This window comes from Rhinatrema bivittatum, unplaced genomic scaffold, assembly GCF_901001135.1.
Source record: "Rhinatrema bivittatum unplaced genomic scaffold, aRhiBiv1.1, whole genome shotgun sequence".
Taxonomy (NCBI): Eukaryota; Metazoa; Chordata; class Amphibia; order Gymnophiona; family Rhinatrematidae; genus Rhinatrema; species Rhinatrema bivittatum.
Genome location: NW_021821480.1, coordinates 1 through 15,313, shown reverse-complemented (window position 1 = coordinate 15,313; position 15,313 = coordinate 1). Strand labels below are relative to the sequence as shown.

Sequence of the window (15,313 nt, the reverse complement as noted above, 5' to 3'; positions counted from 1 at the left end):
TCCCTACTGGGGACTGCTTCAGTTTTTAGAAGGAGAATTTGAAAAAGAAAATTAATTGCCCCACTCTCCTGCGGTGATACAAATGGTCCCTTCCCCAGTTGAGAATTCCTGAGGTGATTTCTATGTTCCCTCAGATGTATGCCTTGGTCCGTAAGCTGGTTTTTCAGCTGGCATGGATTTAGCTGATTGTACAGCTTAAAGGCAGGAGGCCGAGCGCGGTGGTGACAGCATATCAACTCAATACAGAAGAAGAAACAACCCTGGTTCTCCCCAGAACTCAAGCAGATGAAACAAAATCTCAGACACAAAGAATACGAATGGCGTAAGATCCCCAACTCCACTAATTTATCTGATTACAAACGCACCCTCCACAACTACAGGATCACCATCTTAAAGACAAAAAGAGACTTCTATGCCCACAGAATACACGACCTTCAATTTGATGCCAGGACCCTATTCTCTTACGTCTCCCAACTCACAAAATCACCTACACCCACCATTCCAGACGACCAAGCACAAACCAAAGCAGACGAATTAGCACTCTACTTTCAGAAAAAAACTGCAGACACATTAGCACGCCTACCGAACAATGCAACTCCACCCTCCATAATTTTCAATTCCAGGACTTATATTGGGGCCATCCTTGATTCCTTTGAACCTACAACACCACTGGAAATCGAATCTATACTTAAGAAACTAAAACCATCAAACCACCCAACAGATCACATTCCAACTAAACTACTGCTTCTCATCCCGAATACTATTTCCAGAGCATTGGCCAACATTATAAATTGCTCACTCGCCCAAGGAATCTACCCGGACAGGCTGAAAACCGCATCCCTCAAACCGCTCCTGAAGAAACCTAACCTCGACACAAGTGAACCCTCCAACTTCCGCCCCATATCCAACCTCCCTTTTTTAGCAAAAATCATGGAGAAAGTTGTTAATACACAACTTTCTTTATACCTGGAAGAGCACAATATCTTTCACCCATCCCAATATGGCTTTCGTAAAGCAGCTAGTACAGAAACCCTACTTATCTCCCTTGCCGATCACATCCTCATGGGCCTAGACAAAGGTCAATCTTTTATCCTAGTCCTTCTGGACATTTCAGCCGCATTTGACACAGTGAACCACGCCATCCTACTAAATCGCCTAGCAGAAATCGGATTAACAGGATCTGCACACAGCTGGTTTAACTCCTTTCTAAGTAACAGAAGCTTCAAAGTAAAAATCAATAACAACGAATCCCCAGATGTCAAATCAACATTAGGAGTACCACAAGGCTCTTCCTTGTCACCCACACTATTCAATATATACCTCCTGCCCCTCTGTCAACTGCTTACGGATCTAAAATTAAAATTCTATCTCTATGCAGATGACGTACAGATTCTGATTCCCATTACAGAATCTCTCCCTAAATCTCTCGCCTTTTGGGAAATCTGCCTCAAATCTATAAACAGTCTGCTCACCAACTTGAATCTAGTTCTGAATGCAAATAAGACTGAACTCCTAATCATCTCCTCGGACAACTCGGCCTTAATCAATCCACCAGCAGGCAACACCCAGATCACGCAAGTAAGGGACCTTGGAGTAATCATTGATAACCGTCTGAATCTTAAGAAAGCCATCAATAACACTACCAAGGACTGTTTTTATAAATTACAAGTCATGAAAAGGCTCAAACCCCTCCTCCACTTCCAAGATTTCAGGACAGTGCTCCAAGTCACACTCTTCTCCAAAACAGATTACTGTAACTCTCTTCTCCTCGGGCTCCCTACTTCATCTTTCAAACCATTACAGATGCTCCAAAATGCTGCGGCAAGAATCCTGACTAATACCAACAGAGGAACACACATCACTCCCATACTACAGAACCTGCACTGGCTGCCAATCAAATATAGAATATTACACAAGGCTCTCACTATAATCCACAAAGTCATTCACAACCAACAACAACTAGACCTCCAGATTCCCCTCAAATTATACTCATCAGACAGACCGATTCGAGAAGCATATAAAGGCACCCTGCAACCCCCCACAACGAAATCTACTCGCCTATCATCTACCAAAGAAAGAACCTTCTCTACAGCTGGCCCAACCATCTGGAACAAGATGCCCACAGAACTCAGATTAGAACCATGCCCATCTACCTTCCGCAAAAAACTTAAGACATGGCTCTTCATCCAGGCCTTCACTTAACCTACAGTTCCAGCAATTCCTCACTAATTCAGACACTGACTCCTACCTAAACTCTCTGACAAGTGTAGCCTATACACTTATGCCTCTTCTCATCATATTATTGTATTGTATTATCTAATTTGTTCAGTTATGCCTTCTATCGCTCCGGCTATCCTAGCCCTCCAGGTTAATACCCCTTGTTATATGTAACTTTCATTTCTTGTTATATGGTTGACTTTGTTATTCCCCTCATGTTATCTGTAAACCGATCTGATATGAATTTCTTTCATGAAGGTCGGTATATAAAAATGTTAAATAAATAAAATAAATAAATATGACCTTTTCCCCCACAGCCGGAGACCGTCTCTGTATTCAGCTGGAAAGGACTGAGCTCACGTAAGAGACATTGCAGAGACAGTGGAGGTGGTTTGGTTCAGGAATTTCCCTTCTGCGGTCTCCGGGCTGGTTGCGCCGTTCCGACGTTCGCTCCATCCCGAGGGAGGTTCAGGGAAGAGGGCAGCCTCTTTTGGCTTGGCCTCGCTCTGAGGCTTTTCTGCTGCGTGGGAGGCCGTGACTGTGTTTTCGCGTGTTTTGCCTGTGTGTTCGGTTGCCCTTTACTGAACATCGATTCAGCCGAGGTTTCTGGCCCTGTTGTGCTTCCAGGTTTTGGAAGCTTAGTTGAGCATCCAGGTTATAGCGATGACCGGCTTGGACGTGCACTTATCCTGAGTGTACAGACTGGACTGTGTTTGTGTGCTTAGGTTGGGGCGCCTAAAATTTTGAATGCACAAAAAAAAGAATGGCACTTATAGCTGCTAAGAAACCTAAGCGCCTTGTCCTGTGTGCCGCCTGTCATATTGGAAAATAAATTAAAGGAACCCAAAATGTGCAAGAATAATATTATAACCTACCAAAATATTTCACTTATGGAATGAGAAAAAACTGTTACCTGTCAAACTTATATATAATCTTTTATTGTGACCATCATAAAGCACTGGGTTTGCATAGAAACTTGTATTTCAAACCCAACTTCTCGTGCTTAAAAAGATTTAATCATCGGTCACACAAAGATGTCATGTGCAGGATTTAGATCCATCCGATTTTTCTGTATTTAAATTATTTTAATTTACTTATCTTAAAAGTATCAGGAGTAAATAACCTGCAAGGAGTTGAAGCTTGAAGGCAGGGCATCGAGGAGCCAAGGCTAAAACTGGAGCTCAGAGCTTGCTGAATGTTCCAAACTTTTAAACGCCCGTCACTGCAGTGTTTCTGAGGAAAACTCCTTCGTTAGGGGTTGTAGTCAGTGAAAAGCTCCCAGTGATTACAAAGCTTCAAACCATGTATATTCATCCTGAAAAATAATATCACATCTTTATTAAAAAGTTTGCATCAAACAGTTATTATTCAAAGAAACCTCATTTCTGCAGCACAAGCATAATTGGGGGAAAAAGTAATTACTCCCTCAGGTCCTTGTATTCCATGTTTCAAAATGCATTGTCGCCTCTGCGTTTGACAGACTTTCTCAGCGTGTGAACGTTCAAACACGGGTAACGACATTTTAAACCGGAAGACCCACAGAGTCCAAGTGTCAATCAAACACCGGAAGTTGAATTTAAATGTCCTCAACGAAGGCATATTGAGTGTGAAACACTAAATGTCACAAAAGCGTATACCAATCGGTTTTTTTTTTTTTTTCATTTAATCCATATGGTTCTACTATATTCAATTTATGAATCCAAAAACTTTCCCAAAAATTAAGTCTGGCAACACGATCTCCCCCTCGGGAAAATGGGGGAATACGTTTCTAAAATGATCCAATGAAAATCACAGAAGGAATGTCCTTTCAATCTACGATGTGGGACTATTTATTTATTTTTAGTTTTTATATACCGATCTTCTTGCATTAGATACAAATCAAACCGGTTTACAATGAATGAAAACTTGCCTGTAGGCTATACATAGAACCATGAACATTTAAGAAAAACTCTTATAAAGTTAACTAAACAGGAAAACAATTTGAATTACATAGTGATAAAGGTCACAATAAGTGATTTGATCCAAATAATTGAGCTTGGATCTAATTAGGGTAGAGTAAATGAGATGAAGTGCAGAGGGCTAAGGAAAGGGGAAAGATAGGTAGAATAAGACCAAAGGGTATCTGAAGGTCTCTTCAAGGGAACATAAGTTAGAGAAGCTAAAAGTGAAATATGAGAGACAAAATAATACAGGGCGATATTCCATTTACTTCATTGTGCCCAAGAAGGAGGGTTCCTTTCGTCCCATTCTGGATCTCAAAGGGTTCAACTGACATCTGTGGGTGACTCATTTTCGGATGGAAACATTGCGCTCATGATAATGGCCATAAGGTCGGCGGAATTTTTGACTCCCTTAGATTTGTCCGAGGTGTACCTCCATTATTCCTATAAGAACATGCCATACTGGGTCAGACCAAGGGTCCATCAAGCCCAGCATTCTGTTTCCAACAGAGGCCAAAACCAGGCCACAAGAACCTGGCAATTACCCAAACACCAAGAAGATCCCATGCTACTGATGCAATTAATAGCAGTGACTATTCCCTAAGTCAACTAGATTAATAGCAGTTAATGGACTTCTCCTCCAAGAACTTATCCAAACCTTTTTTTAAACCCAGCTACACTAACTGCACTAACCACATCCTCTGGCAACAAATTCTAGAGCTTTATTGTGCGTTGAGTGAAAAAGAATTTTCTTCAATTAGTCTTAAATGTGCTACTTGCTAACTTCATGGAATGCCCCCTACTCCTATTTGAAAGTGTAAATACCCGATTCACATCTACTCGTTCAAGACCTCTCATGATCTTAAAGACCCCCCTCAGCCGTCTCTTCTCCAAGCTGAACAGCCCTAAACTCTTCAGCCTTTCCTCATAGGGGAGCTGTTCCATCCCCTTTATCATTTTGGTTGCCCTTCTCTGTACCTTCTCCATTGCTTTTGTGAGATGCGGCGACCAGAATTGTACACAGAATTCAAGGTGCGGTCTCACCATGGAGCGATATAGAGGCATTATGACATTTTCCGTTTTATTAACCATTCCCTTCCTAATAATTTTGACTGCTGCAGCACACTGAACCGACGATTTTAAAGTATTATCCACTATGATGCCTAGATCTTTTTCCTGGGTGGTAGCTCCTAATATGGAACCTAACATCGTGTAACTACAGCAAGGGTTATTTTTCCCTATATGCAGCACCTTGCACTTGTCCACATTAAATTTCATCTGCCATTTGGATGCCCAATCTTCCAGTCTCACAAGGTCCTCCTGTAATGTATCACAATCTGCTTGTGATTTAACTACACTGAAAAATTTTGTATCATCTGCAAATTTGATAACCTCACTCATCGTATTCCTTTCCAGATCATTTATAAATATATTGAAAAGCACCGGTCCAAGTACAGATCAATGAGGCACTGCACTGTTTACCCTTTTCCACTGAGAAAATTGACCATTTAATCCTACTCTCTGTTTCATGTCTTTTAACCAGTTTGCAATCCAGGAAAGGACATCGCCTCCTTTACGGCCAACTTCATTTCAAGTTCTTTCTTAGCCTGCCTTATCAATGTTTTGCACTTAACTTGACATTGCTTATGCTTTTTCCTATTTTCTTCAGATGGATCCTTCTTCCAATTTTTGAAGGATGTTTTTTTGGATAAAATAGCCTCTTTCACCTCACCTTTTAACCATGACGGTAATTGTTTTGCCTTCCTTCCACCTTTCTTAATGCGCGGAATACATATGGACTGCGCCTCTAGGATTGTATTTTTAAACAATGTCCATGCCTGTTGAACACTTTTAACCTTTGCAGCTGCACCTTTCAGTGTTTTTCTAACTATTTTCCTCATTTTATCAAAGTTTCCCTTTTGAAAGTTTAGTGTTAGAGCTACAGATTTACTAATTGTCCCCCTTCCAGTTATTAGTTAAATTTGATCACGTTATGATCACTATTGCCAAGTGGCCCCATCACCATTACCTCTCTCATCAAATCCTGCGTTCCACTAAGAATTAAATCTAAAATGGCTCCCTCTCTTGTTGGTTCCTGATCCAATTGTTCCATGAAGCAGTCATTGATTACAACCAGGAACTTTATGTCTCTAGCAAGTCCTGATGTTACATTTACCCAGTCAATATTGGGGTAATTGAAAGGAGTCTCTCTGGAACAACAGTCGGCTGGAAGCTCAGGCGGTCAGGCTGGTGTGCTTACAGTTCAGTGACAGACTGCAGGATCGAGCGGTCCAGGTAATGTCGAACAATGCATCGATGGTGGCTTACATCAATCGGCAGGGAGGAACCAACAGCCAGCAAGTGCCACAAGAGAGAGATCAACTTATGGAATGGGCGGAAATGCATCTTCAGGATATTTCGGCCTCGAACAGTGCAGGAAAAGATAATGTAAGAGCAGACTTTCTCAGAAGAGAGCGTCTAGACCCAGGAGAAATGGGTATTGTTGGACGAGACATTTCAGCTGATAAAGAATGGCTGGGGCCTTCCGTTTCTAGACCTGCTGGCAACTTCTCACAAATGCAAAAGTTCCTCGATTCTTCAGTCGCAGGAGAGATCCAAAATCCTTGGGTTTCGATGCTCTCATGCAGGCCTTGCTGGAAGACAAGCTGCTGTATGCCTTTCCCCTATGGCCCATGTTGGGCAGAATAGTTTGGAGGGTCGAAGGCCACAGGAGAATTTGTGCTCTTGGTGGCACTGGATTGGCCCAGGAGATCACGGTATGCAGATCTGTGAAGACTCCTGGTAGATTCTCTCTTCCCCCCCCCCCCCCTCCCAATCTTCCACCGCACAGGAATCTGTCAGCAGGGGCCTGTCTTTCACGAAGATCTGACTCGATTTTGTCTTATGGCATGGCTCTTGAGAGAGCTCGCTGTTGTGATTGCCACCTTGCTTCGAGCATGAAAGTTCTCCACTTTCCTTGGCCTATGTGCGGTTTTGGCGAGTGGTTGAGGGTGTGAAGATCAAGGTGTGCTTTTTCATTCAGTTAAGATCCCACTCATTTTGGAATTCCTATAGGATGGTCTGAATTAAAGGATTGGCTCTTAATTCTTTGAAGGTACAGGTAGCGGCTCTTGCTTGTTTCAGGGGCCAGGTGAATGGTGAATCCTTATCGTCTCATCCAGATGTGGCCCGTTTCTTGAGGGGAGTGAAGCATCTTCATCCTCCCTTGCGGTTACCAGTTCCTTTTGTGCAGTCTTAATCAGTTGTTGGATTTCTTGGCAGGTCCTACATATTGACTGCTGCGTGGCCTTTCCTTGCGGTTATTGATCTTGAAAACAGTGTTTCTCATGGTGATGTGTTCTGCATGTTGAAATTCTGAGCTGCAGGCCTCGTCTTGCCGGGAGCCGTTCCTGTGGGTGACTCAAAGAGCAATACAGCTGCTTACTGATCTTTCGTTCTTGCTTAAGGTGGTCTCAGATTTTCATTTGAATCAAACTGTTTCCTTGCCATCCTTGGATAAGGAAAGGGATGTGGAGGAATATCCCCTTGTGCATCCCCTGGATGTCAAGAGACTTGTGAAGGAATCTGGAGGCTTCTAAACCTTTCTGAAAGACGGATCATCTGTTTTGTCCTTCATTCTGGGGGAAAATAGGGCGAGCCAGCTTCGGGGGGCTACAATAGCACGCTGGATTACAAGGTGGTCACAGCCGCTTATGTGTCTGCTGAAAAGCCGTTGCCTACTCTGTGCTCATGCCACCAGGGCTCAGGCAGTGTCATGGGCAGAGGTTAGATTGTTGTCTCCCATCGACATTTACTGAGCTGTGACGCGATGTCCTCCTTACACACCTTTTCCTGGTGTTATCGTCTTGATGTGCAGGCCTGGGAGGACGCAGCCTTTGCAAGTGCGGTGTCGACTGGACCGCGGGCAGCCTCCCACCCTGTTGGGGAGTAGCTTGGGTACATCCCACTGCTGCTGCGTCTATCTACACGCTAGGAAAGCAGAAATTACTACTTACCTGATGATTTCGTTTTCCTTAATGTAGATAGATAGACTCAGCTTCCCTCCCTTGGCTGCCAAATGATTGTGTGATGGACCTCCTACGTGGCTATGTGTTCCAGGGATTACTAGCAAGTGTTCATCCAGTCCCTAGACTAGGTATTCATTCATTCTCGCCTCTTGTTGGTTGAGTACAGAATTGGTTATCCATTTTTTAATCAGGTTTTTTTTTGCTAGTCTGTCCTCGGTTACTTTTGAAGAGCATATACTGGTGGGCTGATGTCACGGCAGGACAATATATACTGTGACGTCAGCTTGCTCTGTCTCCACCTGCTGGTAGAGGTGCATAACCCCACTGCTCCTGAGTCCATCTGTCTATATTAAGGAAAGTGAAATTATCAGGTAAGAAGTAATGTCTCTGTACAGTAGCTGCACTGGAGGCAGTCAGCACACCAGCAGGTCACACTATTCCTCGTGTTTCTCTTGACAGGTGGCGGGGACACAGCTACGTGCTGCGCTAAGTGGGACACGGAGGATAAAGTCAGCCACGTCAGCACCGGCGGAGGGGCCAGCTTGGAACTGCTGGAAGGTAACCTCATGTTCCCCTGTTAAACTCGTACAGGAGCGAGGAGTCCCAGAAACCCAATCCTAAGTCCCTGACAATGTATGGCTCATTTTGTCTAAGCAGTTTAATGTGTGAGGAAGTGACTTGGCTAGGATCTTGGGCAGTGACAGGGCAGGACCTAAGCCGGGGTATCTGGTATCAGTCGGAGGTTGCTCCCTGGCTCTCAGATCTCTTAGTGTGGAGGAGAGCTGAGCTTGTCCCTTTTTTTTTTCTTCAATATTTGTGTGTGTGACTTTGCATTGTTTACTGTTATAAGTCTCTCCCAGTCCACATTTCCTTCTGTGAGGCAGCACAGGGCTGATGCAGCTCTGCTGACTGGGGGGGATTTTGTTAATCCTGCATGCATGGGGCTGTGCCTGTCTGCACAGGGGACGTTCTAGGACCACACAGCGAGGCTCTCGTGCACTGGGGCAGACATACGTGGGCCTCTGCCAGTGCATCATCATCAGGGAGACTCCTCTTGCGGGAAGGGTTCACTCTTTCTCTGCTCCAGTAGGCTCTGTGCTCCGTTCCTGCAGCTCACGTGGCTGCAGACGTGGGCTGAGGAGGAGGAGCTGAGGCACTGAGAGATGCCCAGCAGTGTGAAGCTTAAAGATGTCTGTGGAACTGTGACCTTTTCCATCCATCTTATATCAAAACTCCAAAAAAAAAAAAAATTATATCCTCCTAGACCCAACAGAGCAATTCCCACAAAATAATACTTCCTGCATGAGTGTATGCGCAGGGTGGCAAGGCCTCCGTAAACCAGGAGCAGTGTGTGTAGGAGATCTGGGGGCAGAAAGAGAAGGAAAACACTACTGGGTAACCAAAAAAAAAAAAAAGCATAAATTTGGACTTCTTTTCACCATCTCTCCCTTGGCCAGCTTGCCAAGCTTCGCGGTAGATTCGGGTGGATGCAACGGACGCAGATTAGTCTTCACTCAAATAACTTGGTGCTAACTTTCCTGTAAGGATTAGATTTAATATTCCCTGATCACAGGAGGCCACCTAGTGGTCATTTGTGCTTACTGCACTGACAGCCTTGGGTTAAGAGAGACAGAAATGCTCCTCTCTTGTAAAGAAGTCCATTTCCCGCCCCCTCGCTGGTCAAGGGCGAGACGCAGCGTTTAGAAAGTTAATCTGTGAATTACTGCTGCGGTCTGTGATGTGTGTGGACGCCTGCAGCTTCTTCGCTCACAGTCGCAGGTCGCATGTGACCGACTGCCGTTGTGTGTGGATTCCATGCACACTCGCGGTCACCGGGACGGGTTTGGCGAGCCCTGATTTCTGTGGCTCCCAATCCTGCCTCTTCAGGGACTGCCTGGCAGGTGGGTTTTCAGGATGTGCACCAGGAATATACTTGAGAGAGAGATCCGCAGGCACTGCCTCCTTAGTAGGCAAATATCTCGTGCATGTTTCACCTGATAAACCAGATTGGTCAGGTGGTCCCTGGGGGAGCAGGGTGAGAACCACCGGTGCCTGCAAGACCTGTAGCGGAAGGAGCGGTGTTGCTGGTAGGTGTTTTCTAATCTGCCGGATGTGGATTGGGACACCCCCATCTGCGGCGTGAGGTGAAACGAGACCCAGTACTCGCAAATGGGGAAATCTGTAAATCTGACTGTGTAGGGGCTTTGGTTGTGGGGGAGGGGCAAGGTAGGAGAGGGAAGTTTCTTCCTCCTGCTTTGGATTTTTACGGATCAGCCAGAACTCGGGATGGGATCCGGCACGAGGAGCCTTCGTTTGCAACTCTCTGGGGATTATTTCCCCCTCCCGATTCACCGAGCCCGGCCGCTGCTGTGACCTTCCTTGGCCAGGATCCTCGCCTGAATCCGGCCACCAGGTGTCGCTGCAGTGCGACGACCACAGCTCCCTCCACGATCTGACTTGGGTTTTTTTTTTCTTCTTCTTTTAATAGGTAAAGTTCTTCCTGGTGTGGATGCCCTCAGCAGCATTTAGCGGATAAGAGTGCCTCCCTCGGCCGGCACCGCTGTGTGGTGACTCTGCAGTGCTTCCATCCGTGCGATAGACAAATTCCCCAGTGCAAGCCGGGACAAGACGGTTACCGGATGGATTTGGTTCTGTTTTACATTTCATGGGACCCTGTCCCTCACTTACTCCCTCTCTCATTTCAGTTGAGTCCTGTGGTGTATTCAGTATCTTGTTGTCCCTTCAGAGCATATATAGATCTGTATAATGTAATATATTTAACCCTGGAGAGGCGAGAGTCTTACCTGCACCCCTGGCTCACGTGGTAAACTGCTCCCTCTGGCTTTCGGTCACCCTTTCAGCTGCTGTTTCTGTGAACTGTTTACAGACAAAAGGCTCTCCCTAACATTTTAGTTTGGATGTCAACTGCAAGAGCAACACAATAAAATCTTAAAAAGAATCTAGTGGTGTGTGTTTGTTTTTTAATTTTGCCTTCCCTAGCTGGATTCATGGGTTTCAAAGTACTGTTTCACCAAATGAGCAGAGGGATTCATCTCTGACCACGTCACCCCTTCTCCTCAGGTCACTACAGTGGCTCCCTGTCTGCCTCTGCATGCAGTTCAGTATTATCAGCCACCACTACATTCACTCCACAGCTCCCCACTGCCGGTCTCCCCACTATACCCTTCCTCGTGAGCTCTGTTTATTAAGCAAGTCGCCATTCTCTGCGCCCTTCACTACCACCACCACTCGCCATCTTCCGACTCCACGCTTTCCACCCTGCTGGGCCATATGCCTGGACTGGGCTTCCCGAGTCTGTGTCACACTCCCTGTCTGACTATATTCAAATCCAGTTCAAAAACTCATTTTTCCTAGCGTGTAGACAGGTGGACTCAGGACCAGTGGGTTTATGCTCCCCTGCCAGCAGATGGAGACGGAGCAAGCTGATGTCACAGTATATACAGCCCTGCAGTGACCCCAGCCTTGCCAGTATTCTCCGTCTCCAGCAGATGGTGGACGTGCATCTACCTATGGGGATTGCTTCGAGCTTTTTGGAAGGAGAAATTCTAAATTCAGGAGAAGAAAGCCCCGCTCTCGTGCAGTGATACCTAAAGGTCCTTCCCCCCAGATGAGAATTCCTGAGGCGATTTCCATGGTCCCTCAGAGGTGTGCCTTGGTCATTTAGCTGGGTTTCCCAGTGTGGATTTAGCTGCTAGTTCAGCTGAAAGGCAGCGGGTGAGAGGCCGGGCGCGGTGGTGACGGCAGATGCCCTCTCCCCCAGCAGCTGGGTAGTCTCTGTACTCAGCCGGTAAGCGCTGAGGTCAGGTAAGGTTTAAAAAAATAAAGTTTTACCCTGAATCTGAGACAGAGGGGGGTTTCAGGACTGAAGATCTGGTTTGGCAAGGGACAGGACAGTGTGTTCCTACTGGAAGTTCGGATCCAGTGATTGATGTCTCAAGTGCGTTGGTTGATGAACGCCATAAGCCTGACTGTGTGGTCTTACCCACAGGAAAGCTTGAAGGCAGCTATCCTGAAAGTGGTGCCGTGGGCGAGGGTGCATATGCGTCCTCTTCAGTGCTCTCTGCTATCTCGTTGGAACCCGCAGTCTCAGGATTATGCAATGGAAATCTGCCCCTAAAAAGGAACAAATAACTGAACTTGACACAAACGTCAGAAAATGACCATTTTTATAAAGTAAAACCAACAAATATCCACAAATGTATATGCAAATACATTTAAATCTAGGGCAGTGTGCAAATACATTTAAATTTAGGCAAATGTGCTGCATGATGGTGGCATAATTTTATAACCCTTACCACAGAGGGCACCCTTCGGTGCAGAGAAAGCCTTCTGATGATTCTTTTGCTAGCCAAACTCTGGTTTGGAGCCGACTGCGCTGCATGGTGGGAGAGGGCTAGAGTCCAGCGGTAAGGCAGTGACCTCTCCACCCCAGCCCGGCCTGGCAGGTGTGAGCGGAGCTGCTCCTCTTCCTGGGTCTCTGGGACGTTTCATCCCAATACTAGCTGAGTGCTCCCAGAGCATTATATATAATATATAAAACAACAACAACCGTATTCTGCATATTCAAATCCAGGAAAAGGCTTTCTGAGCTGAAAAGCAGTAATTAATCCACCTCTCCCCAAGTCTGTCTTCCATGTGGCAGCAGATAGGAGGTTGAGGGCCAGCCTGACGCCCATCTTCCCCCACTCCTGACTCCTGCCTCAGGTCTTTCTCTTGGTCTATTTTTTTTTTTCTCTCCTTCTGTTCAGCTTTCTTTCCTGGGGAATAATGTTTTGTCCATTTCGGTATCACATTCGCAGCTCTTGTGATCGGCTCTTTTCTAACTATCATTTTAATTCTTACGTTGGCTGCACGTGACACTGTCCAACATTTACTAAGGTTTGTTGCAGAGGTGGTTTTCTCTCCCAGGCCAGGTGAAGATGGATAGGAGGTGGCTGAGATAGACGCCGTACGGTCCTGTTTCTGCTTTGGGGTGCAGTTCACTATTATTTTTACTTTAGCATCATAAGGCACATTACAGTCACCCCCCTCTGATAAGAGCTTGTGAATCCTGCCCGTTAGAGTATCTGCCACCGGCCTTCAGGCCTCCCTCCATTTTGCCGTTGGAGGTTACAGGCCTCTCGTACCATTTTGGGGGGGCTTTTCCCTTTGTTGCTGAACTGGGGATGTTTCTTGCAGCAATGGTAAAAGTCGACGTTGCTCTTGGCATTGGATTCAGGCTACGCCGCTCCTGAAGGTGACTCTGACAGCTTCTCTGTCACTGTGCCCAACCCCTGAGGCATCCAGGCCTGGAGGTTACAGCCCGTAGACCCCTGTGCCCGTCTTCCTGGTCATCCGCTCCTCTCGGCCGGCATTATTAAAGCAGCTACGGTCGTTATTTATCTATCTAGCGTCCCTTATATCCCGCTGCCTCTGTGGCTCGTGGGGCACGGTTGACATCATGTGCACTCATAAAAGCGTAAAACAAATCCAAACTCTATTTACAAATCGCTGAAACTAAGCTAAAGCAAGAATTGAACCTATTTCTAATCTAATTCCAGTGCCTTGACCTGTTTAATATCTGTTAATACTCTTAAGTTCAAATAGCAAGGCACTCAGTATTGCCGGAGAAGCACGAGGAAAAGCCCTCAGCCGGGCTGACTGTAACCTGCCCAAGATTAACAATGCGCTGCCTGAGACCGCAAAACTCTTTTGGGGAGGTTCCCGAGCAATTCAATTATTCTTAAGGGTGAAAGTGCTATAAGATGAGTTTCCCCAGCTTTTGAAGGAAAGCCTTTTCTCTGGTGTCCTGCACACAGCGACGTTCCCATGGTTGTAATGTTCACCCATTCGATGCCCGAGGCTCCAGGCCCTTCTGAGGAGCGCGTGCTGCGTGAGCCTGCGCCTCAAACGCATCATCGCATCTCGGGACAAATCCGACTTCCTTCTAACAGGCCGATACAGTACAGTGCGCTCCGACGGCGCGCACTATTAGCCGGCATTTGGACGCGCGTTTTCAACGCGCTAGCTTTACCCCTTATTCAGTAAGGGGTAATAGCGCGTCCAAAACGCACGTCCAACCCCCCCGAAATCTAATAGCGCCCGCAACATGCGAATGCATGTTGCGGGCGCTATTAGTTATTCCCGTGCTACACAGTAAGTAAAATGTGCAGCCAAGCCGCACATTTTACTTTCAGAAATTAGCGCCTACCCAAAGGCACCGGGAAAGTGCACAGAAAAGCAGTAAAAAATCATGGCGATATTAAGTCGGAGGTCCCGAAAGTTTAAAAAAAATATGCCCGCTGACAGCCGCCGCTCCTGTCTGAAAAGAAGCGCTAGGGACGCGCTAGTGACCCTAGCGCCTCTTTTTACCACCGGGCCTAATTTAAAATCATTTATTTACTGTATCGCGCGCACAGGAGAGGTGCCCTGTGCGCGCGCTGGGAGAGCGTTTTTCACTGTGTCGGCCCGTAAGTCAGGACTATCAAACCTCTGCTCTTCAGGCTGTCCTCCGTGAATATTCACGACGTTTATTTGCATATTTTGCTTGCGGCTGATTTACGTGCCTGCAACGCCACCTTTTGATGTCCCGCCAGGACCCGAGCCTGTCTCTCCCCCCGCGGTCTCAGCCCAGGCCTGCGGCTGCTCGGGCCTTCCCTTCCCCACTCTCCTGGGGAGCAGCAACGTCTCAGGTGCTTCCTGTTCTCAGCCCCTGGATATTGTTCGCGGGCAGGATGTGCAGATGCAGGAAGCGCCGGGGCTGTGATTCCCGGCCAAGCTTTAGCAGTGACCGTGCCAGTGACACGCAATGCTCCCTCTTTACCTTGCACTCAGACTTATTCCAGCGGGCCTGGACGGGGGATGCGTTGCGGGACTCGCCGGCGAGAACCCGGGTGCTCCAATCGGTATCACCAAGGGTTTCTTCTGTAAGAGGGTCCGGGAACGCCCTGCGGGATTTTACAGAAATTGCCAAATCTCTGGAGACGCGCCGGAAATCTCTAGCGGGCAGATACAGTACAGTGCGCGCCCCTAACCGTGTTTGGACGCGCGTTTTCCACGCGCTATTACCCCTTACTGAATAAGGGGTAAAGCCCCCGAAACTAATAGCGCCCACAACATGCAAATGCC

The 15,313-nt window shown here is 46.6% G+C and overlaps 1 protein-coding gene across 1 annotated transcript in view; it reads left to right on the top strand.

The window, feature by feature from the left end:
• Positions 1-11,148, top strand: part of LOC115082687 (phosphoglycerate kinase-like) — a 39,844-nt gene extending 28,696 nt beyond the window's left edge. Inside the window, exons 10-11 of the mRNA XM_029586881.1 lie at positions 8,645-8,743; positions 10,674-11,148. Coding sequence (XP_029442741.1) covers positions 8,645-8,743; positions 10,674-10,714 — 140 coding nt within the window. The 3' untranslated portion in view covers positions 10,715-11,148. The remainder of the gene's footprint in view (positions 1-8,644; positions 8,744-10,673) is intronic.
• Positions 11,149-15,313: the final 4,165 nt, after the last annotated feature.